Below are 26,204 nucleotides of genomic sequence, written 5' to 3'. Positions count from 1 at the left end.
CCAAAAAAAAAAATTCCATGCTGTTGCTTGGTGCCCCTGGTCTATCAGCTCCTGGGAGGCATGTTCTGTGGCCACTACTTAATAATAATAATAATAATAATAATAATAATAATAATAATAATAGTAATAATAATAGTAATAATAATAATATCTTTATTATTATATATTATATTATTATATTATATTATATTATATTATATTATAATAATATCTTCCACAGGTAACTGTCAAGGGAGGTGGCCTGAGGGTGACGGGAGAGCCAAAGGAGTGATGGCACTGCTGCCGCCCAGGCACCTCTCTGGTTCATGCCATCCCAAGGCTCCCCCGACATTCAGTGTAACAACTCACAACCTGCTATACTTGACAGGAGGCTCATTGCTGTACCCTAGTTAAGTTGTAAAAGATGGCAGTGCTCAGTGCAGCTTATCAGTTTCAAATCAGTGCTGTTGAGAATTTGCCCTGTTGAACTTGGAGAGAGTTGCTTTACCCAGTAAGTATGGATAGGGATTGGCTGCTAAGGAGTTACAGTGCATTTCTAGCTGTGCCTACTCAGAAGTAAATGAATTTAATGGGGCTAGGATGGCAGCCTTGGTGCTATCGAACGGATTGTGCCCATGTAAACATTACAAGTTTGATTGCTTGCAAAGAAGGCGGCAACCATGTACCTGCTTATTGGGGCAGATTGGCTGTGAGGTGTTAAGAAAGAGTCTAAGCTCAGGGCAGTTCTCCAGCGACCACCTTTTGCTGCCTTTCCTCCTGTGCCTTCAGCACCTGGTTCAGCAAACCAGGCAGATGAGAGAGGGTGGATCAAGGATACCCCCTAGGCTGCGTTCCTAGCCTGCATTCAGCCAGAGAACCCCATGCTGGGACACACCAGCTCCCAACAAACCTTCACATCCACATGGAGCATTTAATCAATGGAATTAAGGCATGCACAACTAAATCAAAACTAATTTCATTTGAGCAGTAATTTTAAGACAAATAATGGGGCTATTGTGGTAAAGTGATTTGGGGGGGGGGGAGGGAGAGAGGGGAACCCAGTTCCTTGGAAAGGGCACAAGGGACCCTAGATATACCTCTGCTACCACCTCATACATAGCCAACAGAGGTAATCTAGTTATCATTTTATAAAAGAAAGCGAAAGGAGGAAGTGAAACGAGAAAAAACACCAAAGTGAAAATGAAGGAGGCCTGAGCGTGCCTCCGAAAGGCAGCGAATGCCTTGGGGTCACGCTTCATGTTACTGCTTTGGAGTGACCCCTTGATTAGAGGTTCTGTTTCCAAAGGATTTCCTTTGGTTAAGGAACAGGGGGAGGGAGAACGATAACCTTCCATTAAGAGTTAAGATCTTTTTCAAAACACAGCTCACTCAGGTTTTCATCTGACACCAACAGAGGCAGAGCTTGGCCTCCTTTGGAACAATGGGAACCAGGGATCCAACAGCGCCATAAAAAGGATGTATTCACTTAGAGGCATGACATCCTGAATGCTGGACTAGAGGGTTGTTGTTGTTGTTGTTGTTGTTTGCCGCTCTTCATCAGCTGGTCCCAGCTTAAAAGGTAAAGGTACCCCTGCCCGTACGGGCCAGTCTTGACAGACTCTGGGGTTGTGCGCCCATCTCACTTAAGAGGCCAGGGGCCAGCGCTGTCCGCAGACACTTCCGGGTCACGTGGCCAGCATGACAAAGCTGCATCTGGCGAGCCAGTGCAGCACACGGAAACGCCGTTTACCTTCCCGCCAGTAAGCGGTCCCTATTTATCTACTTGCACCCGGGGCTGCTTTCGAACTGCTAGGTTGGCAGGCGCTGGGACCGAGCAACGGGAGCGCACCCCGCCGCGGGGATTCGAACCGCCGACCTTTCGATCGGCAAGCCCTAGGCGCTGAGGCTTTTACCCACAGCGCCACCCGCGTCCCAGCTTACAGCAATTTAAAATTCAGATCGTAACTCAGTGAAAACAAACCACAGCCATAGGAATAGGGTGGGTCCCAAAACCACACATCTCAGGTGTCAAAGGTCAGGGTCAAGAGCTGTGTCTTCAGCATTCGCTGAAAACTAGGCAGTGACAAAGCCAGGCACACTTCTTTGGGGAGGGCATTCCACAACTTAGGGGCTGCCACAGATAATGCCCTCTCCCTGGCCACCTCCACCTCCATATTTCTGAACTACCAAGAGGGTCCCTCCCCTCTGGTGATCTTAACACTCAGGGAGGGTTGATAGGGAAGGAGGCAGTCTTTCAAGCATCAGGTATATGTGCAAGGGCCCCTTAGCCTCAGCCTAGGCTCACATGATTAATCTGCTTTCCCAGGAGCTGAAACTTGCCTTTTCTGGACCAATGTTCTGTTTATACCCTGTGGGCTGACAGCCATGCTCTACCTCCACTGTCAGAGGCAGTATGTCTCTGAATGGAAGTGGGGGAAATGCTGTTGCACTCAGGTCCTACTTACAGGCTTCCCAGAGGTATCTGGTTGGCCACTGAAAACAGGATGTTGGACTCAATGGGCCTCTGGACTGATGCAGAGTAATTTATGTTCACATTTTCTTGTGTTCTTAGTGCAGGAACTTTGAACCTGTGGCTTCCCAAAGGCTGCTGAACTATAACTCCCATCAGCCCAGGCAAGTATGTCCAATAGCCAGGGGTGATGGGAGCTGCAGTTCAGCAACATCCGAAGGGCCAAAGGTTCCTCACACCTTTCTTAGCCTGCTCCTTTCTTGGCACCCAATATCCTGGGGCAAAACTCTGCCAAGATCAGACAATTAGTCTTACCTAAACTCTCCCCCCCCCCTCATACTTTGCCTTCCCTTGAAATTTATTGGGATGTTTTGCCCAAACAGGAGCTTTAAAATTTGTCTCTCATCAACTTCCTGTCACTCCTGGATGAGAACGACCTTTTCTTGTGCAGCACACCTTCTTATGATGCTTATGTGAATAATACTACTACTAATAATAATATACCCAATCTGGGGCTCCCTGTGCCATTAACTTCTGAGCCCCATTAACTGGTCAAGACATCAATCACAGAGACAGCGACGTCAGGGCTGGCGGCAAGTGGGGAGACACTGAGGACTGGCGCAACTAGGCCCTGTTTGCTGCACAACCCTAAATGTTTGCATGTGTTGCTTGCTTTCTTCCAATTTCAAGATGATTTAAAGCCTGCAGAATATTGATTTCCTCGCCTCTTGTAATTGGAGAGATAAAGCAAGCTAAGCAAAGACAGAAGTGGTGTTCCTGCTGAGCGCCCCACTTTCTCCTAACCTAAATAGGTGGAGGCTTGCAAGAAAGGAAGTCGGAGAATTCCAATGAAAAGAGAAAAGGAAGTGGGCACTGCTGCAGTTTGCAGGTTTGTTTCTGGTCGGGAATGGAAATCAGTCAAGCGAGTGGTTGGTATTGGTTAAAGCTGCTGCTGTTTTCTAAGTCCGCAAATGAAGCTTAACTAAGGTTTTAAAAATCAAAGGCAACACCTTAAATTGGATTTGGGGAGACACGCTGGCAGACCAGTGGAGCTGATATCAGCAATGCTGACCACCTAAACCCCATCAGGAAACTGGCAACCATATTTTTGACCAGCTGACATTTCCGAAAGCCGTTCTCAGGCTGAAGTCTTCCCTGGCAATGCTACTTTGAGCGGGAGATAACAGAGATGGAACCTGGGAACTCCTGCATATGAAGAAGGCGCTTTGCTGCTCAACGATGGGCCTGCCTTCTGAATGAATGCTGCAAAGATGGCCCAGGAATGTCAACGCTGATGGGCAGCAGCCTTGAGAACCTTAACTCAGGGGTGGTAAGCCCCAGCCCTGAGGGTAACATGCAGACCCCAGACCTCTCTGCCTGGGCCTTGGGACTCTCCCCACACCACACCCCTCCCCAGGCCACACCCCTCACTGACAGTGTTCGTGCCTGGCTGGAATGTGTCCTTGAACTCTGGTCATGCCTTTTGCTTGCTTGGGTGGAGAAGAGGGAGGGATGAAGGAGTATGTGTAGGAAATGAGCCTACCATACAAAGATAAACCTCATGTATCCGCCCACTTTGGCCTCTAACGCTGTCCATCACTAGTATATGGCCCTCACAAGCTTGCCCAGAAGGGAATGTGGCCCTCAGTTTGCAAAAGGTTCCCACCCCTGCTTTAACTAGACTGAAAACCAAGCCTGCTGCATTTTGAACCTCCTTAGCTCCCTCCAGACACTCAAACAAATTCAAGGATTTCCATTATTGTGAACAACCGAGGGGCGCGCGATGGGGAATGGGTCAAATCCCCTCCCTCCCCCGGTCAATGTTTCTTAGATTAGCTCCATGTCGCCTGAATGAAGCCACTGTCTGCAACAACCACCCTCCTTGATACCATCCAGGTAATTACTGGTTCAGGTGAAGGATTTCAGGGCATCTTAATTACACATCCCTGCAGCCAACCAGGACCCTGCGGGCAGCGGCTCTTACCAGCGCAGCCTACTTATTCGCGACGCCAGGCCTCCCCTGGCCCTCTCAACGCCAGTAATAGGAAACCGGTGGCCGTTCGGGCCTGTCAAGCAGTTGCCGGCGGCGATAAGGGCCGTGCGGGAATTCCCCAACGCCGCCAGCTCCCATCGGCTGGCTGCATTCACACATCTCTGCTACCTGAGTAGAGCTGCGCTCTGCGGCTCCCGGGCAGCACTTCAAGTGACTCTACAACGTTTGGGGATAAATATTTGATGGTGCCTGAGAGGGAAAGGGAAGCTGAACGCGCTGATGCAGGCAAGAGGTGTTCGTGAAACTGAGAGACAGCGACAGAGAGAGAGAGATGGACCCAGAAAGCAGTGCAGCCTCCAGTCTGGCCCATAGGGCTGTGTCCATTGGCCACTGATAGGCCTGAATCACAGACCTTTGGGGAGCAAGTTCTGTCTCTTTGCAGGAGTATCATTGTGTTATGATGTCAGCTTTTGCTCCACAGCTCCCCCTGTGATTGGTGCCTGCCTTTTCCTGTCCCCTACATACATCTTCCACTTCCTGTTCACTGGAACCAGCCTCTTCCCTTCCCTTAATCCATACACCCTACAAGTGTCCCCATTTTCGAGGGACAGTCTTGGATTTATAGAAGCTGTCCTGGTTTCTGATTTGGTCCCAGAACGTCCTGAGTTTCCTTAGGTCGTCCCTATTTTCATCAGAGAAATGTTGGAGGGTATGGAGTTATGCGACCCCGGAGCCAAGGAGATAAGTAACTATACAGCCTTCAGAAGGCATCCCTGCATATGGAAGTTTTTTAATTTTTAATGTTTTATTATGTTTTTATATAGGTTGGAAGCTGCTCAGAGTACCTGGGGCAAGCCAGTCATATGGGTGGGATATTATTATTATTATTATTATTATTATTATTATTATTATTATTATTATTAATTTTGATGATGTTGATGTAGGAAGTCCCTATTTTCATCAGAGAAATGCTGGTGGGTATGTATCTGTGTAATTCCCTCTGCCTGTCTGCCATCTTTGGCCTGGTCCACACACGCCAGAGAATTTAGGTGGGGAACAGGTGGGCTGAGACTTGAGGTGGCAAACTGGGGCCAGACTGAAAATGCTAGAATCGTCTCCCCCACCGCATGCTTTGCCACAAGAGAGAGAGACTCTGTTGCAAAAGGGAAAATAGCACAGCAAGGGACAGGCAGGAATCCACACCCCTTCTTTTGTTCGTAGTTATTCGAAAATGACATCTCCCACTCCTGTGTTTGAAGTGGTACAAACCACTCCACCACCTCATTCTGCTGAACATACAGATCAGACCTCTGTCTGCACATGAAAGGAGCAAACAAAGCTCATAGCCTTTGTTCCACACTCTGCCCCTGCCTCTCCCTGCTACACTCTCCTGACTCTGCAAGCTTTCCCCTTGTTCTCCAGCCTGGTCGGTCTTTGCTTCCTGCTCCTTTCTCACCTTACCCACCTGGGCTGCCTTTCTGGGAACTAATATTGGCCTGCTGCTTAGCCCAATGATTTTGCCTTGCCTTTTGGCTACGTATGCCTCAGCCTGACCTCACATTGAATTCCTCTAGTGCAGCCTTCTCCAAGCTGGCACTGTCCTGATGCTTTTGGACTCCAACTCCCATCAGCCCCAATGGCCAATGGTCAGGGATGGTGAGAGGAGTCCATGATGTCTGGAGGGCTGTGCTAATGTATGACTCGTTGATTCTCTGTTCACTTTTCCATTCCAGATTTGATCCCAAAGGAGTTCTAATCTTGCAACGAGAATAAAGTGTGCAAATCGAGCTCATTATCATACCCACTTCCTTAATGTGAGTGGCCATGGCAGCTGTTTGGCTGTGCGTGTGCCCACAATCCCATGCAGATAGCATAGGAGTTTACAGTCATACCTCATGTTGCGTCTGCTTCAGGTTACATGTTTTCGTGTTATGTCCCACAGCAGCCCACTAGTACTGGAACGGGTTACTTCCGGATTTCATCGCTCACACATGCGCAGAAGCGCTAAATCGCGCCACGCGCATGCGCGGCACTTCAGCTTGCGTCAGTTCCGTGTTACGGACGGGCCTCCGGAATGCATCCCGTCCGTAACACGAGGTTCCATTGTACTAGGCAGCTGCAGGCAAACTATTATTTCAGCCTTCAACAACATGGCGCCCTCCAGATGTTCTGGACTACAACTCCCATCAGCTCATCCGATCCTAAAAGCTGTTTGACAATCCCCAGGGAGGTTCGTCTGATGCCTAAGCCAAGTGAAAATGTTCCCCTTCAACTTCTCTTAAATGTGTTTGTGGGAGTGGGGTGTTATTGGTTTGTTGTTGCTCTATTTATTTGTGCTTTTATTCTGTGTTTTCATCTTGTGAACTGCCCTGAGATCTTCAGGTGAAGGGTGATATATAAATTTAATAAATACAATAAATAAATTTTGGAAACATCCTTTTTATCAGAGCAACTGATGAAGGCGGAAGAAGAAATGTTTTGCTATAATAATTTAACATTTCTGTTTTGTTAGTCAACCTCACCAGCTGATGTGGAAATGTGGGGGACTGAACTGAAGAGTGGGAAAATGCAAGAAAATGAGATTGCCAGATTCTCCTGCCCCTAACTTCCTCAGTGGCTCAATCCTCAGCGGCTCCCTCAATGTGAGCAGGTCAGTAAGGGAGGAGGAACGTCAGTGAAAGACAGTTTGCCCTCTATTACTGACCTCCTCCTGCAAGAAGAGAGTCCTGGGCTGGTTGTAGGGCAGACCCATGCAGAACAGCTCAACAGGGTGGCTCAGCCAGCTAGCCAACCACCCTCTGTGAATGGAGTGTGCACCCTGGGACACTTCCCAAAGCCCTTTGCAGCATAGAGCTGCGAAACAAAGGCAGAATAATTCCTCAGCCATAGATCAGTGTAGAAAGGATTCCCTGGAGCCACTGCTTTAAGGCATTATAGAAACATTTACAACAACAACAACAACAACAACAACAACAACAACAACAACAACAACAACAGCAGCAGCAGCAACAACAACAACAAGAACAACAACATAATTACTGTGAACTTAACAGAACACACATACAACTGCAGTGACTCCCATGATCTCCTCTCTCTCACACACAAATCCTCTCTCTGTCTTTCTCTCTCTCTCTCTCTCTCCTATCAGGACTGCTAAGAGCTAGGCACTGTGCTTTTTTTTGGTAAAATCCTAAATTTGGAAACCTGGCATTTTGTCTTTGTCAATCTGGAGCAGCATCTGGAATTTCCGTGCCTCTCCTTCCTCCGGGGGATATACTTCCCCTGATGTACATTAATCTTCCATTTAAAGCTGCATCCCCCCTCAAAAGGCCACCACCCCTCCCTGATTTAATGCAGGCGACCTCCCCTCCAACAACAGCTCACATTTACCTCCTTAAGGATACAGAAATGCCCCGCATAATCTTTGCGCGCATTTCCATTTCCTGCGCACGGTTTGGGGTTGCTTTGCGATCACCACATTAAGTGGCAGAATTTAATTTATTATCCTGAAGCCCCCAAATGCATCAGAACACTCTGCTTCCCCCAGTACCAATTTTCTTGCTTTGTGATCACCTCCAAGGGCTATTTCCTTCACCCACCCCTTGCCCCCCCCCCCAACGGTGGCGTTTCCTTAACAAGATTTTACTAGTGTACATTTTTGATGCTATCGTTTCTGTCACTTATCCAGGGCCATAACAACATTTCGAGCCAAGCAGGGGACAGCCGTGGCGCCGAGCTGCTGACTCGTCCACAAATTGAGCCCTGCCTCATGACCCTAGGAAAGCCAAGGCTCCTCCTACGCGTACACACAACTTCAGAGCTGCCACTGTGTTTCAGGAGGACAAAAACCTAAGCAGCATTTTGTCCCCCCCACTCATATCTTGGGCCATCATTTTGGCCAACTATCTCTTCCGTGTGTGTGTGTGTGTGTGAGAGAGAGAGAGAGAGAGAGAGAGAGAGAGAGAGAGAGTGTGTGTGACAGAGAATTAATCTATATGAATATTTTGGTGTTATTCAGAATAGAAGGATTTCTTCTCATGATGCACAAAGTATGGAATTTCTTCCTACGAGAGGGGCCACCAACTTGGAAGACTTAAAAAAAGGATTGGACAAATTCACGAAGGATAAGGTTATCAATAGCTAGCATCCATGATGGATATGTTCTTCCTCCACTCTTGGAGGCTGTATGTCTCTGAATACCAGTTGCTGGAAACAATATAGGCCACTTGCCTGATCCAGCAGGGCTTTTCTTACCTTCTTACTAGCTTCTCAGCTGTGTTCTAGAGCACCCTGTGGCTCCTTGGGAGTTTTCCAGTAAGAACACTGATAACAGCAGTGAAGCTGGCCTGAAAGACAGGCTGTCTGAATACTACCAACTGTCCCTTGGGATGTGCAGAGTGTTGGGTCTGCACAGACTCCCTGTGAGGCACACCCAAGTGGGTCCCCTTATACTTCCTAGAATCCTCTGCCACCCAGCTGCACAAACCCTGCTACTGCCCAGGACCTGGCAGACGTTGCTAGACTACAATTCCCATCACCCCTGACCTTTGGCTACGCTGGATGGGGCTGATGGGAGCTGGAGTCCCAACATCTGGAGGTCAATGGGTTTGCAACCCCTGCTCTCTAGACACCACACAAAAACCTTTAGGAGTCTCTTGCTGTAGCCTCGGTCTCCAGAGGCAGTTAAACCATCCGCATGTTCTGAATCAGCGATGTGGGCCAAACAGGTTGATGTCACTAGCTTAAACATTTTGCAAGAGCCATTCTCCCTCTCACCACCACCGCCACCTGCCCCAACTCCAGCTGCAATGTCAATATTATCATAATGCAAGACTGCAGTGCCTGGCAGCTCCCATCATTTCTGAAATTCTGCCCGTGAGGCTAGGCCTTTAAATAGCAAGATGCCGAATGCCGAGCCCTTTGAAGGCTGTCACCAGCCCGCCAGTTGAGTGCTTTTACTAGCGCAGTGTTTGTTTATACAGACTTGACAGACAGGACTGTTTGCACAGCTAGATTTCACAATGCAACAAGGCAGGTGACACGTGGCACACCCCTTCAAAGACATGTGTATGTGTGTGTGCATAGCCCACCTTGTATTCTATCTAATGGTGGAATCCATGAGAACGTAAGAAGGCCCACCCAGTCCAAAGTCCTGTTCTCCCACTGGCCACCTGGATGTCTGTGGGAAGCCCACAAGCAGAACCCAAGAACAATAGCGTTTTCCTTTCCTGTGGTTTCCAGCAATTGGCATTCATAAATCTGAACATCAAAGATGCAAGGCTGGGTTAACTTTGAAATTATTAGAGGTACTGATGTGTATATTTGTATTTTGAACCAGGGTCTCCAGCATCTTACCCCGCTGTGCTATTGGCACTCTGGTCCCTCAGCAAACCAGACTAGGCTCTGTGGCTAAAGGGCACAGGAAGCAGAGTCAGACCATTGGTCCCTCTAGTAGAATCAGTGTCTACATGGTCTCAGGCAGGAGAAACCTGACCTGCAGAGCCTAGGAACTGAACCTGGGACCTTTTGTGTGCAAAACAAGAGATCAAAAACCAATCGAGGGATGACAGGTTTCTAGACAAACTTTCCAGCCAAGCCAGTTCTTCAGGCTGAGTGACTTCTCACATGGAGGAGCCAAGCAGACTTTGTGGCTGTGCCTTGCCTTGCCCTGCCTGACCCCACATATGACCTCCAGCCTATCTGTGGTCACTTCTCCTTGTCTCAGGCCCATTTGGCCATCTCCTACCTATGTTGGAGTCAGATCCTGTGGCAAAGCTAGGCACCAGGCTTGACAGGTACAATCAATATAGGTATTTGTCAGCCTAGAAGAGCCCTTCTGGATCAGGCCAAAAGGGAGTCCAGCACCCTATTTTCAGAATGGCCAACCAGTTGCCTATGGGAAACCCACAAGCAGGATTTGAGAGGAACAACCTCTCTTCACCTCTGAGAGGAGGCATGGCTGGGAAGGGTGCCTGGAGGGTGCCCTGAGGGCCAGATAGAGAGACTTGGAGGGCCGCATTCACCCCCTGTGGCTGAGGTTCCCCCACCCATGCACTACTTCATTTCTTGCTCTGCTTCTGCTTGTTTCAAGTCACACCTGCCCAGCTGCTGGGGCAACAGCGTGCCATTCAACAAGGTTTGATGCACAGTAGTCCCACTGAATTTAATGAGCATGGTTAAGTTAGGTCCATTAACTTCAACAGGTCAACTCTGAGTGATACCTAGTTGGGTAGCGCTGCCGGTATGTGCCCTGGTTCCCCTCTCCTGTTTTTAAAGAAAGCGGCAGGCTCTAGAAGCCACAATGTTAATTTTCCCTAATACTCTCTATGTAGTGTCACTGTAAGGCAGAGCTTTCCAAACTTTTCATGTCGGTGACACACATTTTAGACATGCATCATTTCACGACACAGTCATTCAGTTTTACTGGCAAACCAGAGGTTAATCTAACCCCTTTCCAGCCCTGGGAGTAGTGCAGGGAGAGTTCACGCGATACACCTACACTGCAGCCGACACACTAATGTGTCCCAGCACACAGTTTGGAAAGCTCTGCTGTAAGGCATCATGGGAAATTTAAATGGCAGCTCCAGGATCCAGCTGTCCACTCCTGCCCATGATTGGCTAAGTGATAGTCAAGTCCTTGACATAGCTGGGGTGGGGCTGATAAGTCCATTTCAGACCTGGAACCAGCTCCTATGCCCAGAACAGTGACCCTCTGGGAAAGGGGGTCCTCTGCAGGCGGGTTGTCTTTCATCTTACATACTTTGAAATTAGAAATTTTTAAGGTTTGGGGCCAGGATGCAAGAGCGCTGTTTGTGAAGCATTGCGTTGGCTCATTTGTCCAATTCCCCTTCAGTGTTCCAGTGCAGGGGCTGCTCTACATGTATATCCATATTCATAATTCAGCAGCTCCTTTTTAATTTTTTTAATTCAAAAAAACCTCTTAACTATCCCCCTGGAATCAGTTATGCCACCATCACATCTCACACAAAGGAAAGAACTGTCCTCCATGCTGGTGGGAGGGGGGAGAGAGGGAAAAGCGAAGGCTATAAAATGTGCTGTAAGATCAATTAAAGATGAAAAACACACACTTGCAACTTTCTGATGGGAAGACCAAGCGATGGGCCTTGATAAGGGAAGGCGCCACTGGAGCCGTATCTCCAAGCAACAGGCAATCAAAGAGCCAGATAAGCATCTTTAGAAGAGCGCAAGAGACTCAGGACGCAACGGGCCATAAGAGAAGAATCACTTCCTGGTTTGGGATGGGTAGTAAAAATTTATGACCTATTAACCCTCCACAAACCTTTACAAATAGAATAAAGAAGTGTGTGTGGCGGGGACACAACGCATTTTCCAATAAATTGGTCATTGCGAAGAACACAGTGCCATTTTTGGAGGTCCGTTTGGCAATCTCAGCAGGAAGTTGGAATATTTACAGTAGAACACGACGTTACACAGTGGAGGAATGCCATTTGCAATCAAGAAGCTTCTATTCAAAGCTCTGCTTGACCAATTTGCTGCCTTTTAGTAAGCATCAAGGGTTGGTGGGGGGAACCATAGGAAGCTGCCTTATACTGAGTCAGGCCCTATTGACTGGCAGCGACTCTCCAGAGTTTCAAGCACGGGTCCTGGAGATGTGGGGATTGAAACTGGGTCATTTTGCAAGCAAAGCAGATGTTCTACCACTGACCCACAGTGCTTTGGGTGAGTGAATGATCATCTGCAACACAGAGGTTGAGGAAAAACTCCTCTCCCATGGCATCTTGGCCAGCCCCCCCCCCCCAAACCCTAGACATGACATTGAACTGAGGAAGGCAGAATGCAGGCAGTGCTAAACAGAGGCATATCATGCGATTATTTCAGTTCCTTATATTTAAAAAAAACTGGGGAATGTGTGGCCTTCCAGACATGGCTGGACTCCAGCTTCCACCATCCCTGAGCAGTGGTCATGCTGGCTGGGGCTGGAGGACCGCAGGTTTTGAACCCACTGCTCCAAAGGATATTGTCCTAACTCAGAGGGAACTGCCTCTTCTAAATAGAGGTATTCTGCCACACAGAATAGAATAGAGGTATTCTCTCCCACACAGAAGGAAATGTTACTTCTTGGAGCACTGGCCCTCCAGATGTCATTGGATTCCAACTCCCATCATCCATGACCACTGGCAATGCTGGCCGGGGGTCAGAGTCCAACCATATCCAGAAGGCCACCAGTGCCCCAGCTCTGCATCAGGAGATTATACCAAAGGGTTCTTGGCAGGGGCATACCTAGGAATCAGCCCAGTTGGCGCCTGCCAAGGACGCAGTCTGGGGGTGGGGCGCAAATATTGTGAAGAAAGATGGAAGGAGCTGGTGACTGCCAAGGGTGCAAGGGATGCTGTCAATACAGCTCCTGCCAAGGGCATAAGAGAGCCAAGGTACACCTCTGGTTCTTGGTGAGTTTTCCCTTCCTTCTGTTGCATGTGCAGATCCAGCTTTGCAGCATGGGTCTTGGATGTCAAATTTCATCCTATGTTGGTTTGTTTTGTTTTTTTAGGGGTGGGAAATTCAGGCACCTTAACATGAAGCATATTCCAACAATAAGGGAAGCCAGTTAGGCTTGAAAGTGGTGCAAGAGATCCTCAAGGGAATAGTGGCATTTCTGCACATAAATCATTTGAAAATTGCAACTGGCGGTGGCGGTAAAGGACTGAATGCCAGTAGCAAGAAACCACAGTAGCAGAGATGGCTCTTGTGCTCAGGTTCTGCTTGTGGGCTTCCCATGGGGCCACTGGGCTGGTCACTGTGAGGACAGGATGCTGGGCTAGATGGGCCCCCTTTGGCCTGATCCAGCTGCAGAGCTCTTCTTATGTTCTGACTGAAGAAGGTTGTCAAGAAAGGACAGTGAAGAGTGTGGCCTGGAGGGAGCCTCGAGGGCCAAATCCTGGGAGGCTGCATTCAGACTCTGGGCCTGATGTCCCTCCTCCCTGAACTACAACGACACCAGTGTCCATTGTGTAACTCGCACCTTATCCCATGAGCTGCCGGCTTAGAGCAGCTGCCCAGACGGTTAGGCCATTCACGACTCAAAACACTAGACTAAAAAGTAATTATTAAAACATTTCAATAAATACACTTGGCAGCTTGTGTGATGCCTGGATTAAAACTTTGCTTCTATAGAAAGGAGAGAGAGAGGGGAGAGGAGGGGGGATTGGGAGCCCCCCCTCCACTCCCCTTTAAACAACTTTCACAAATCAATTTTCTCTATGTGTTTCAGTTTCCTTTGACAGTTTAAACCTCAATCCAATCAGCAGTCTCCAGGGATTTCCGAATCACTAAAGATTAAAATCCTCCTCAAGCCCCAAGTGTTTTTGCTAATGCTGTGTGTTTAATAACTCCACTTGTGAGAGATTTTGCTGGAGAAAATCCGGCGGTGCTGAACCCTTCGAAACCTATACAGCTGAATTAAAATGTAAGGCTGTGCTGTCCTTCTCTCTGGACGAATATGGTAAAGGCGCTGCCACGAATCACGGAAGCTGGTCCGGGGCTGACCTACCCCACAAGCTCTCTCATGCACTGAAGCTGGGCAGAGTGGGACCAAATTCAGGCAGAGAGCATCTTGCTTATAACACTATGGAAGACATTAAGAGCAACCAAAGCACTGAGCCACGGAAGAGTTGCTAGGATCAGGTTAAGAAATTAAAAAGGGGAGGGAACAGAACACAGCATTTACTATGGGAGGAGGTCAACAGCTCGGTTTTAAATGCACATTATCTTTTCTCTGCTTCATACAACTATAGGCATTGTGCTCAAATTGTTAACAACTGGTTTCTGGCTAAGGGCCCCTCCAGACTGGTGGTTTGTTTGGGGGTGTATTCTGCAGCATGCCATTAAGACATTAATAGTATATGAGCGGGGGATTTATCCTGGACCATCCACACATCACTCTGCTTTATTTTCCCCGCGATGCTGCCTCAATGTTATTGTCCTATTGCAACAAAAGCAGGACACCCCAGAAACAACAACACCCCCAAGCATTTTCAGTATAAAAAGTTGCAGGATTTCAGCAGGAAGTGACAGGTCATGCACTGATTGGAAACGGAACAGGATGTCTGCCTTGAAACGTTTGCAGGTGCAAACAACACTGAAGGTGAGACGGCATATAGCCACCCTGAAACTGCCACAAGCACAAATCATCGTGAATGCACAATAGGAATGGATGGCTGGAGAGACCCTGTCTCAAAATGATAGGGGAAACACACACACAAAAAGGAGAGGCAAAGATGTTGTCTATTCCATCCGTTCTCCATATCTTGTAGAAGTAACTTTATAGCATGGGTGCCTAATGTGTAGCCCTCCAGATGCTGCTGAACTACAACACCCATCATGCCCAGCCAGCATGGCCAATATTCAGGGACAATGGGAGCAGCAGTCTAACATCATCTGATCAGCCACCTCTGCTTTAGAGATCAAATGAACTAAGACGTAAGGAGATGACATTGCTCTTTTCCAACCAAGCTCTGTATTTAAGTCAATCAGGTGTTGATCAGGACCTGGCTGACTGATCACAACCACCCCCGCTTTCATTCTGCTTCCAAAATATGACAACTACTCCTGACCCAGGAAGGGGGAAACAAAGCCAGCTAATTCTGCCCTGAAAGTTGTGGTGGCGGCCACAGCTCCTACATTCCGTCAAGACGTCCCAGAGAGTCCTGCCCACCAATTGGGCGCTGCCCTCCAGTCACATGGTCACAAACATGGCTCCTAGCATCTCCCTCAGTCTCACCTTCCTCCCTGCACTACCATACACCTTCATTCATCAGTGAAAGCAAAGCTTTTTGTCTTTCACAAGAATATCACCCGGAGGGCAGGAAACAACTCTTCCAAGTTCACTCTACAGCCACGAAAGGTTGAGGAGCAGTAAGTCAGCGCACAACTGATAACAGGCACCCTTGAGAAGACCATGCATGTCCATTCATAGGAACGTTCCCTACCTGAGGTAGCATCGGCCGCTGTAGAAATTCCTCGGCGATCAGAAGTTGGACGTGACGACCCTGGCATGCTAACGGGTTCAGAGCGAACAGGCTGGATCCTGCAATGCAAAGTGCAACAGGTGGCTAGATCTAAATGCCGGTTCGTTGAGGAAAAAAGGATAGCAATGCAGAAAGGGTGGCAAGTCAGAAAAGTGCATCAAGTCAGAAAGAGAGAAGTGCTGGTTGTCTGTGGTTGCACCCATTACCAGAAAGAGCTGGACTGTGTAACCCCAGATGCACAGAGGACAGCTGTGGTGTCTCAGCAGAGCTTGGCTCATAACCAGAGGCACTTTTTTCCTAAGAAAGATTCCTCAGCCCTTGAGGAACTAGGACGGGGGGCGGGGGGAGGTCACAAAGCTAATTGGATGAGCCTGGACATCATTCATTCACTCATTCATTCATTCATTCATTCCCTGTCTGTCTGTCTGTCTGTCTGTCTGTCTATCTATCTGTCTCTGTCTCTTGTCTTCAGCTACCTCACAGGGTTGTTGTGAGGAGAAAGGGGAGGGCTTGAAAGGGGAGGGAAGGTAGGGTATGAATGTAACAAAGAAAGAAATATGGCACCATTCACAGACTAATTATCCTGCAGAACAATCCATTAGGAAGTCCTTCTGTAAAAGCTTTTCCAAAATGCATTGAAACTGCCTGGCTCCTATTCTGGTGTAGTTCCCATTCTCTGGAATATAAGAACGTAAGAAGCATCTGCAGGATCAGGCCAGTGGCTTTCTAATCCAGCAGCCTGTTCTCATAGTGGCCAACCAGATACCTTAACGGGAAGCCTGAATATAGGAACTGAGTGCAACGGCACTCTCCCCACTTGTGATTCCCACCCACTGGCATTCAGAGGCATACTGTCCGACAGTGGGGGCAGAACATAGCCATCATGGCTGGTAGCCTTGTCCTCGATGAATTAGTCTAATCCTCTTTTAAGATCATCCACATTGGTAGCCATCACTGCCTCTTAATGGGAACTAATTCCTACATGCTATGTGAAAAGGGGCTGGCTTCTGTCTGTCCTGATCCCACCTAGCTTCCTTGGGTGCCCTGGAGTCCTAGTATTATGAAGGGGGGGGGGACCTTTCTCTGTTTTGTGCAGGAGATGTTCCCACTGGATTGTGCTAGTGGCTCAGTTGAACTGTCCGCCTCCTGCTCCTGCCCAAGTCTGCCTTCAGCACACTCTCAACAGATCCGTCCTCCCTGCTTTTGCGATTTTACATATCCATATCAATCCAAATGCATTAGAATGGGGTAGAGAAAACCAGAGAGTACAAGTGAGGTTAAATAAGCGATGTTCTTCTCCACTCAGGTTATGAGTCACTCTAAGAAAGAACAGAAGCCGTGAACCAGCATTCGCTTCTGCTTTGTTATCCCGGGATGTTATCGCTGCTGGCAAAGGAGCATATTTCTACCATATGATTTAGCTGTGCCCGGTAATAACAAAATAATGAAAAACTCTGTGTTTTATACACGAGAAGGTTATTCAAGGCATTCCTCAGTTCAGCTTGAGTACCAGAGCAGCGGAGGCTGGTCCATTCGGGGGAAATGGCGCATGGCCCCACCAAGCTCAGTCTGCCCTCAGCCAGCCGCCATCTGCCTGTCCCCTTACTTAGAACCAGTCAAGCAGGTGGCACTGGCCGTCAGTTTCCTCAGTCTCATTGTTGCCCCTTGTAGAACTCAGCAGAAAAGACCATGGGGTAAAACTAGAATTAGTTGCCTCTTCCTGTCATTGGTTCTGGCTCAGCCAATCATTGGCTCTGGCTCCATTGCTGGGCTCCCTGCATCTTACCAGTATACCTGAAGGAACCTCTCTGCCCTCATTGTTCAGCCCGGACACTGAGGTCCAGCTATGAGCAGCTTCTGCCGGTTCCCTCATTGTGAGAAGTGAAGTTACTGGGAACCAGGCAGAGGGCCATCTTGGCCGTGGTACCCACCCTGTGGAACACCCTCCCATCAGATGTCAAACAGATAAACAATTATATGACTTTTAGAAGATACGAGAAGGCAATCCTGCACAGGGAAGTTTTTAATGGTTTATGTTTTATAGTGTTTTTAACATTTTGTTGGGAGCCGCCCAGAGTGACTGTGGCAACACAGTCAGATGGGCAGCATATAAATAAAAGTATTGTTTTGATTTTGATTATTATGAAACGTGAGCCACCACTGCATGGAAGTGACTGAGCAACTGTGCTCAGCTGCTGTGCCCAGATGGAGGGGACTTTGCCCCTCACTCGGCAATTGGGGCCAGTTACAAGACCCATTGCCAACACGGCCCTCAGCAGACTGGCTTGATGGGATTCGGCCCACATTTGTATGCGAGAGAATCACTTTTGTCAGTAAGCAGCTGGTTGTGTATGGCCAGAGGGTTAACAACCAAGGAAATGCAAAATGAATAGTGATTTTGTCTCTCTCGCTCTCTCACCTGAGACTGTTGAGATCCAGGTCATCCGTATCAAAGTCCAGGAGAGGCTGTGGGGTATCGTTAGGGCCGTGTGACTGAAGCACTGAAGAGCTGGATGAGATGACTGTGGTTTGGCCTGAGGGGTGGATGGTCTTGAACTGGAACTGCGGGCCCATCCACAGGCGCCGGTGAGGTCCGGTGTGAGTCACAATTTCAACCTAGAAGGGGAGCATCCAAACCGGGTTAAAGCAGTGCTTAATGGCTGTGATGCAACTAAGTCCTGTAACCTCTTTATCAGGAGGTTCTGTCTATATCCCCCACCTGCTCCATGCAATAACTGAATTGCTGGGTTCAGAGTGTCCTAAAGATCTCTGAAAAGAATTGCAATAAAATGGCAGCCCTGTGTTGAGTGGTCCTGCAGGGCAGATTTCTTAACAGTCTGACATAGTCTTGTGATGCAACAGCCAAAGGAGCTCAGTGGACCCTCTATGTACTCAGGGAGAACAGGGGGATGCTGTTTTCAGCAGCTGCCTTGCATCTGACATACCATCTAGTTCCATCATCTGCTTTCATCTAAAAAGGAAAACACCCCACTCCCCTCAATAGTGTAGTGTCAAATTCAGAAGTGAACGGTCACTTCAAGACAGTCACAGCCATGCCCCTCACAACAGCGTCCCCTTCTAAGATTATACAACCTTCTCAGATCATACAATAATCTTAGAGTCATATAATAATAATTATTAGGGATACACTGCAATGATCAGTGACGCTCGCTGTGGACAATGCCCAATCAGAAGTTCAGGGAGGCTGCTCTAAAGGGATTACTTGCTCTCCTATGAACTTGACCACATGCAGCAGTCATCTGCCCAAACTCTCTCCAACATGCCCCTGCCCAGGGAGGGGGGCATTTTATGCTGATCCACCCCATCTGTGGAAGTCCTTCCTTAGGGAAACCTGCCTAGAGACAATTTTGTTATAGAGGCAACTCCTCAATTACATGTGTTCAAGGGACGCACAACCACGACTGCATGCACCACCGTGAACCCGGAAGTGGCACAAAGAGGGGCAAAAGCGGCCCTAAAAGAATGCAAAACAGCAAAAATGGTGCGAAAGCTGCACCTGCCAATCCCATGAGCCTTTGCAAGTGCAATCCCAGGAGCCCTTGCGCCAATCTTTGAGGCCTGTGGAGAGCTGGAGTTTAAGCAAGGAGGTTTAGAGGGTGTTTGCAGGCTTTTTCAATTGTGTTCCCAATATCCATGATTTTACTTAAACGCGCAATGCCTCAGAAGGTAACCTTCACATAAATGGGGAATTGCCTTTACTTCAGAGGCCAGGTGAAGCTTTATTTATTTATTTAATTCTCCATGTCTTTTAAAGGTATTTCTAAGCACTTCCATGCACTGCTTTTTTTCTACTGCTTTATTACTTTACTGGGGGTTTTTTTTTTTTTGAGCTTTACAGCATCAACGGTCTTTTATTACGTTCTGGACTGTTGGAAACAAACAGCCACAGAATCAATGATGAAGGGCAGCATTAAAAACAGAGAAATTGTTCAATAAAGAAATAAATTATAAAGTGAAGTTAAAATAATGCCACCGTCACACAAAAAACAACCTCATGACAGAAAAGCAGCAACATCAGATTCGGAGACCAAAGTGAAGTGGAGAGGGGAAAAAAAAAGGGGGGGGGGTTAAGAATCTTGCACGCAAAAAAAGTAAAAGGAATCTTCTGAAGACTACAGGTTCCAACATCATAGAAGAATAAAGATGCTTTGCTTGGGGGAGGCAGAAAGACGAGACCCCCAAATCTAAATCGACACAGAATGTGGCCTTCCAAAGTCATTTTCATTCCCCACAACGCTGGCTTCGTATTTGTAGAGATACGGTTCCTGGGCTGCTGCATTGTCTCTACTGATGCTCAAATTTCAGTGCTCCAGGTGACTTGTGATTGTTATAACAAGTATCCCTCCCCCCCCCCCCCCCGTCTTTATCACAGTCTTGCTGTTGGGCGATTCTTTCCCAGCCTAGGAAGATGAGCACACAGGCCGCTCCGTTCTCAATCCGCATTTCCCCTTCTCGTGGGGGTAGCTCAGGCTGTCTGCCTGATGCAGGCAGCTCGTTTGCGCCGCTATGTAAATTAGGCCACGACTAAAGCATTCTGTATATTTTAAGCTCGAAACCATCAGCGCCGCAGAGCCCGAGAGGTAAACAGATGCCTCTGCAATTTCACCAAGGGTACAAGCCAGATGTTCCCATTCACTCCCCCGCCGAGCGCAGGACAAACATATTGTATGTACTTCCCAATGACAGCACGCATTACCCACTCTTCTAATTGAGAAGTGGAAGCGCAGGGCAGGGTTTCTTCACTGCATGCTGTTACTGCGAATGGCAACACTTTCGTCTGGAAAAAGACACACGCACGGCGGGGCTTCTAATCTAAAGTGGCTGGCTCAGGGATCGTGCGCGCCTTTTGTGCTCCGAGATCGCTCTTAACAAAAATAACCAAAGTACTCCTGATTACCCCTTGAGCAGCCCCAAAAGACTTCTGCTGGGTTTTTGTGTGTGTGTGTGTTTTTGCTTTACAATATAAGTCATGTTCCAGTGGGTGTCCGGAATTTGTTGGCCATCAGCACTCGCATGCATGCTTGAGGAATTCGGTGAATGTCTGAAAAGTGGCAAACACTGGCAGTCACCAGAAAGCAATGAACAGGACCCACTGGAGTACAACCAGGCGCGTGGGCTCCGTTTTTCTGCTTTGAACCTTTGCTTGGGGATTTTCACTCTGGTGCTATTAGCTCCTAGGTGTTGGATACCTGTAGTTAAATCAACACAGCCTAGGGATGGGCAAACCTGTCAATTTCTGATTTTTCCAGTCTTCAGTTCCTCACATTTCTGCATTAGTTTGAGATATTCCTCATGAAAATTCATTTGCACGAATTTATTCTAATATACACATGATTGTATGCAAGCTGGCCTAATACACACATTTTTTGCAAAGAAATGTCTCCTAAAACAGTGTCATCTTAAACGTTATTTTCAGAAATACCGTATTTTTCACTCTATAAGACACACCAGATCACAAGACGCACCTAGTTTTTGGAGGAGGAAAACAAGAAAAAAAATATTCTGAATCTCAGAAGCCAGAACAGCAAGAGGGATCGCTACACAGTGAAAGCAGCAATCCCTCTTGCTGTTCTGGCTTCTGGGATAGCTGTGCAGCCTGCATTCACTTCATAAGACGCACACACATTTCCCCTTACTTTTTAGGAGGGAAAAAGTGAGTCTTATAGAGCAAAAAATACGGTATACGCATTATTATGCACACATTTCTGCAGGATACACACTACTTGTGATTCTCGTCCAAATCCCCTAGAGCTCCACCCAAAGATCCTGATCCACCAGCTCTGCAATGCAGAGGGCATTCTGTGATTATGTGGCAAAAAGCAACATGGTGGGACATGGTGGGTGTTCCTCCAATGAGCACCCATCTGATATCAAACTTCACTGAGGACCCGACAGACAGGTCCAATCCGGGCTCAACTTTAATCACACAAACATCCCAGCAATGTAGCCAACCTAAAGAAAGGGTGGGAAACCTGTGGCCCTCCTGAGGTTGCTGGACTCCAACTCCCATCGTCTCTGACTATTGCCTATGTGGCTGGGGCTGATGGGAAATGAAATCTGACAGCGACTGGAGGGCCACAGGCCCCTTGCCCTGGGACCATGCACACCACCTGCAACATCTATACCTGAGAAAGCCACTCTTCATCTTCTTGCCCACTGTGGTCGGATGCTAAGCTGTCGTAAGATTCGTGCCGTGTGATCGGTCCTGGACTTCCCAGAGGAACCACTGTGTAAAAAAGAGAAAGGGGAAAGGAATGAGAGAGGGTCAAAATAATGTCCAGAAGACGCATGGCATAGTTCTGTAGCTCAGGCTGAGCCTAGGTGCGAGACATAGAATCATAGAATCATAGAATCATAGAGTTGGAAGAGACCACAAGGGCCATCGAGTCCAACCCCCTGCCAAGCAGGAAACACCATCAGAGCACTCCTGACATATGGTTGTCAAGCCTCTGCTTAAAGACCTCCAAAGACGGAGACTCCACCACACTCCTTGGCAGCAAATTCCACTGTCGAACAGCTCTTACTGTCAGGAAGTTCTTCCTAATGTTTAGGTGGAATCTTCTTTCTTGTAGTTTGGATCCATTGCTCCGTGTCCGCTTCTCTGGAGCAGCAGAAAACAACCTTTCTCCCTCCTCTATGTGACATCCTTTTATATATTTGAACATGGCTATCATATCACCCCTTAACCTCCTCTTCTCCAGGCTAAACATGCCCAGCTCCCTTAGCCGTTCCTCATAAGGCATCGTTTCCAGGCCTTTGACCATTTTGGTTGCCCTCCTCTGGACACGTTCCAGTTTGTCAGTGTCCTTCTTGAACTGTGGTGCCCAGAACTGGACACAGTACTCCAGGTGAGGTCTGACCAGAGCAGAATACAGTGGCACTATTACTTCCCTTGATCTAGATGCTATACTCCTATTGATGCAGCCCAGAATTGCATTGGCTTTTTTAGCTGCCGCGTCACACTGTTGGCTCACTGTTGACATCTTGGGAACGGTGTGTAAGAAACCATAAGGAAAGCCTGCTGGATCAGGCCAATGGCCCACCTAGTCCAGCATCCTGTTTTCACAGCGGTGAACCAGATGCCTTTGGGAAACCCACAAGCAGGACCCAAGCACAAGAGCACTCTTCCCTCCTGCCATTTCCACAACTGTATTCAGAAGTGTTCTTGCCTCCTCCATGAAAATACAAGCAGTGCCCACTGTATCAGAACTATGGACCATCTCATGCAGGACCCTGCTTCCAACTTTGGCCAAGCAGATTCTTGTGAAAAGTCCACAAGCAGGACATGAAAGCAACAGATCTCCGTCACTGCAAGTCCTTGGCATCTGGTGTCCAAAGATATATTGCTCCTCACCCCTGCAGTTCTGTATAGGTACTATGGTTAAAGGGAGCTGACAACTTTGAGTGTTACAGAGATGCCACACACCTAAGCAGATAAGAGGCTTTCCCATCACCTGCTACCTGATCCTTTTAATGGGAGATGCTGGCCAAACAGACTAATTTCCAGGTTAAGTGTAAAGCCCAGCACTTTAAACACTTAGAAATTAACCAATACTTAGTTTTGGTTTGGACATCACAAGCAAACAAAGAGGGAAGGGACTGCGGCTCGATGGTAGAGCATCTGTTCTGCATGCAGAAGGTCCCAGGTTCAATCCCTGGCCTCAGGGATTGGGAGAGATCCCTGTCTGAAGCCCTGGGAGAGGATGGGAGAGACTTCCTGTCTGAAACCCTGGAGAGCCACTGTCAATCAGGATAGGCTGTGCAGTACTGAGCTAGGTGGACAAAATGTGTCTGTTAACTTTTCAAATGTAATATAATTAACTTTAAGAATCGCATGAACCAATACAAACAACAAATGTTAGGTTCTGGTCACCAGGTACAAAGTAAAATTGCATTTGTGATGTGCATAAGGCAGAAAATAATTGCAGCATGTTAAGTTGAATAACTAAGCCAAAAAGATGTATGAGTTACAGGGAGTCTAGGTTCCTCCGGGCGACAGTTAATAAAATCAATAAATATAAACCAATCAGCATTAAAAGTATATTTTTTTCTGTTTCTCCACACACCACTCTACAGTGCAATGTGTCTGTAATTTTGCTTACCGTTTTCTCTGTTCACTTTAGGGGAAGAGCCATTGCTCAGTGGAAGAGCATCTACTTTGCAGGGGTGGATCTGCTCTGAAACTAAGGGTGCTTATGTTTCAGGGCCCCTCATTCCAGAGGCGCCCCAGAAGCAACTTTATTCCACGTTGCTTAATTTTTTTTGGAGTCTAGTAGACCCAATTTGAGTCATATGGCTCAAATTGATGATTTTGTTGTTGTATATATTTCAACAACCCCAAAGTGAGTAGCACATGTGTTTTAAAGGTGTGGTGATTTGTCATGGAACAACCCCATTGAAGAAGATAACAGGTCATACCCAGAATTCATTGCCGGTTGTGAAGGGGCCCCTATGACAGTTCAAGCTACAGAGCCCCCCAAAATGTAGGTCTACCACTGCTGCTTTGCATGCAGAACGTATCTGGTTCAATCCCTGGCATCTTCAGGTCCAGCTGGGAACATCCTCTGACTGAATTCTCGGAGACTCCCAGTCTGAAATCTTAGGGAGCTGCTGCCAGTCAGAGTAGACAGTGCTGACCTAGATGGACCAAGGTGTCTGGTAAATGGTAGCTTCCTCTGCTCCCGTTCAAACTAGCTGCTTGAGTCTTCCAGCTGGCAGTGACAAAGGAGCACGGCGAAACAGCTTCAAGTAAACCTGACAGCTCCAGAGCCGTCTCACCCCTTGACAAGCGCAACCGTCAACGATACAGTGCCCGCCGCAAAGTTTTCAGAAACTGTCCACTTTAGGAGACGCAGGAGCCAAGCTAAGCCGCAGTGACAAACCGCCTCCTCGGGCAGTGCTGGGCAGGCCGCCCTCGTAAGCACAGCGCTTCTCCCCTGGCCTAGGGAGTCGTAACCATCAAGCCGCCTTGACGTTAATGCAACTTATTTGAAGCTGCCTTGACAATTAAGTTGGCCGAGATCTTTTTGGCAGGTGGGAGCAGATGATTTACATCTCGGCAGCAGCTGTTTTGCCAAACAGCCATATTTTATCACCGTTAAGTGAAATCTATAACCGAAAGAATACAGCCGCGAGGAGCCTCCCCACCCTGCCTCTCATCAGGACACCTCGGGGGACAGGGGATTTGGCCGCCGTCTGGGGACGTCCGGAATTCAGGGCGACGTAATGTGTGTGGGAATACCGGGGGACATGAATGGGTTGCCAGAACGAGGAAAGATCGGGATTAGAGAATGACGGGGCTGTGGGAAAAGAGGGAAGTTTTAATGTTGGCTCCCAGCCGATTCTCCCTGGGTCATTAAAATGAGTGTCAAGTGAGCTTACGGTACGGTCAGTGCCTGTCCTGTTGAGGAAAGAGTAGAGGCTTCAAAATCTGTCTTCTTGCAGGGAGGGAATGGGCTATAAACCTTGAGTCCCTTTTGACATTGCTTCTTAGGGGACACAGATCTTTTAAGATCATAAAAGATGCTGTAGCTCAAGGGTTGAGCACCTGCTTGGCATGCAGAACTTCTTGGGTTCGATGCCCAGCATATCAAGGAAGAGCTGTGAAAGGCTCTTTGCCTGAAAGCCTTGGGAGAGCTGCTGTCCGTCAGGGTAAACAGTACTGAGCTAAACGGGCCAATGGCCTCACGTGGTATAACTAATTTAACCACGATGCGGTTTTAATGGGAGTGTTTATTATATATTTCAATTACGGATGTTTTAATGGAGCTGTTTTGCTATGAATTTTGACTACAGGTAGCTGTATTTTTGTAACTGGTTTTATTCCTGTCATTTTGTTGTCATCTGTGAACAAGACGTTGCCTCCGCTGGAAAAGAAAGACAGGGAAACATGGGGACTGGGGGTGTTGCTGTGAGGCGGCACACAGGCGAAAGATTTATACGGTCTGATGAGAAGCCAGAGGTGGCACATAGGGACACTCAAAGCTTACAGTATCTCAGAGGAAGGCCCTTGTCATGGGATGAGAAAATACTGCAACGTTTTGCCGAAGTGCAGGTCCCGCTTGTGTCAATTAGAACTAAAAAGCACAAAGAATTTATAAATGAACCAGCTTTAGAGTCTGCATATTGTGAAGAAAAGGGGGGGCGGAAGAGTGGGGAAAGAACGAGGGAAATGTTGCTTCAGGGGTAACTTTGACGTGTGAAGTTTCTGCCCACTCCCATTTTTTATAACGGTGCTGTAAACTAGTTAATAATGGGAAAGAGACACATATAGGACCGTAAATAGATGTTGGCGCCTCTATAAATCCATACACGACGTGCGTCGTTGTTGTTAATTACTTGCAAATCTTAATGTTAGCCACAACTGGTTCTAGGCTCTCCGCATCAGCTGGTCTCCTCTGTTGTAACACTGAAAGACCAAGAGCCAAGAGCCAAGAAGACTTGAAAGTAACCACCATTGATTTCAAGTAAGTGTGCTTATAGCCACAGCCAAAATAACCCCTCATTCTCCCTCTCTCTCCTTTTGATTGCTGCTGTACTGCCCTGTCTCCTCCAAATCCAATAGCCTCTCTGCCATAGCCAAAAAAAAAGGGGGGTGACTGCAGATAACACTACTGATTTTTGTGGTTCCAGTTTCAAACGACAAGTGGAGACCCAGCAACAAGATGTCACAGTGTGGCATGCTCCCGTTTCTCTGTTCCTCGGGATACTCCATTCCATCTCATTCCCCCTGTTT

The 26,204-nt window shown here is 47.8% G+C and overlaps 1 protein-coding gene across 1 annotated transcript in view; it reads right to left on the bottom strand.

Moving 5' to 3' along the window:
• The window catches only part of BCAS3 (BCAS3 microtubule associated cell migration factor), a 457,979-nt gene that overhangs the window by 200,445 nt on the left and 231,330 nt on the right, over positions 1–26,204 (bottom strand). Inside the window, 3 exon segments of the mRNA XM_077919460.1 lie at positions 15,410–15,507; positions 17,868–18,064; positions 21,595–21,695. Of these exon segments, the coding sequence (XP_077775586.1) occupies positions 15,410–15,507; positions 17,868–18,064; positions 21,595–21,695 (396 nt within the window).

The sequence above is a fragment of the Podarcis muralis genome, chromosome 15 (genome assembly GCF_964188315.1).
Source record: "Podarcis muralis chromosome 15, rPodMur119.hap1.1, whole genome shotgun sequence".
NCBI lineage: Eukaryota > Metazoa > Chordata > Lepidosauria > Squamata > Lacertidae > Podarcis > Podarcis muralis.
The sequence above is the reverse complement of the archived record's forward strand: the minus strand, read 5'-3'. Positions and strand labels throughout refer to the sequence as shown.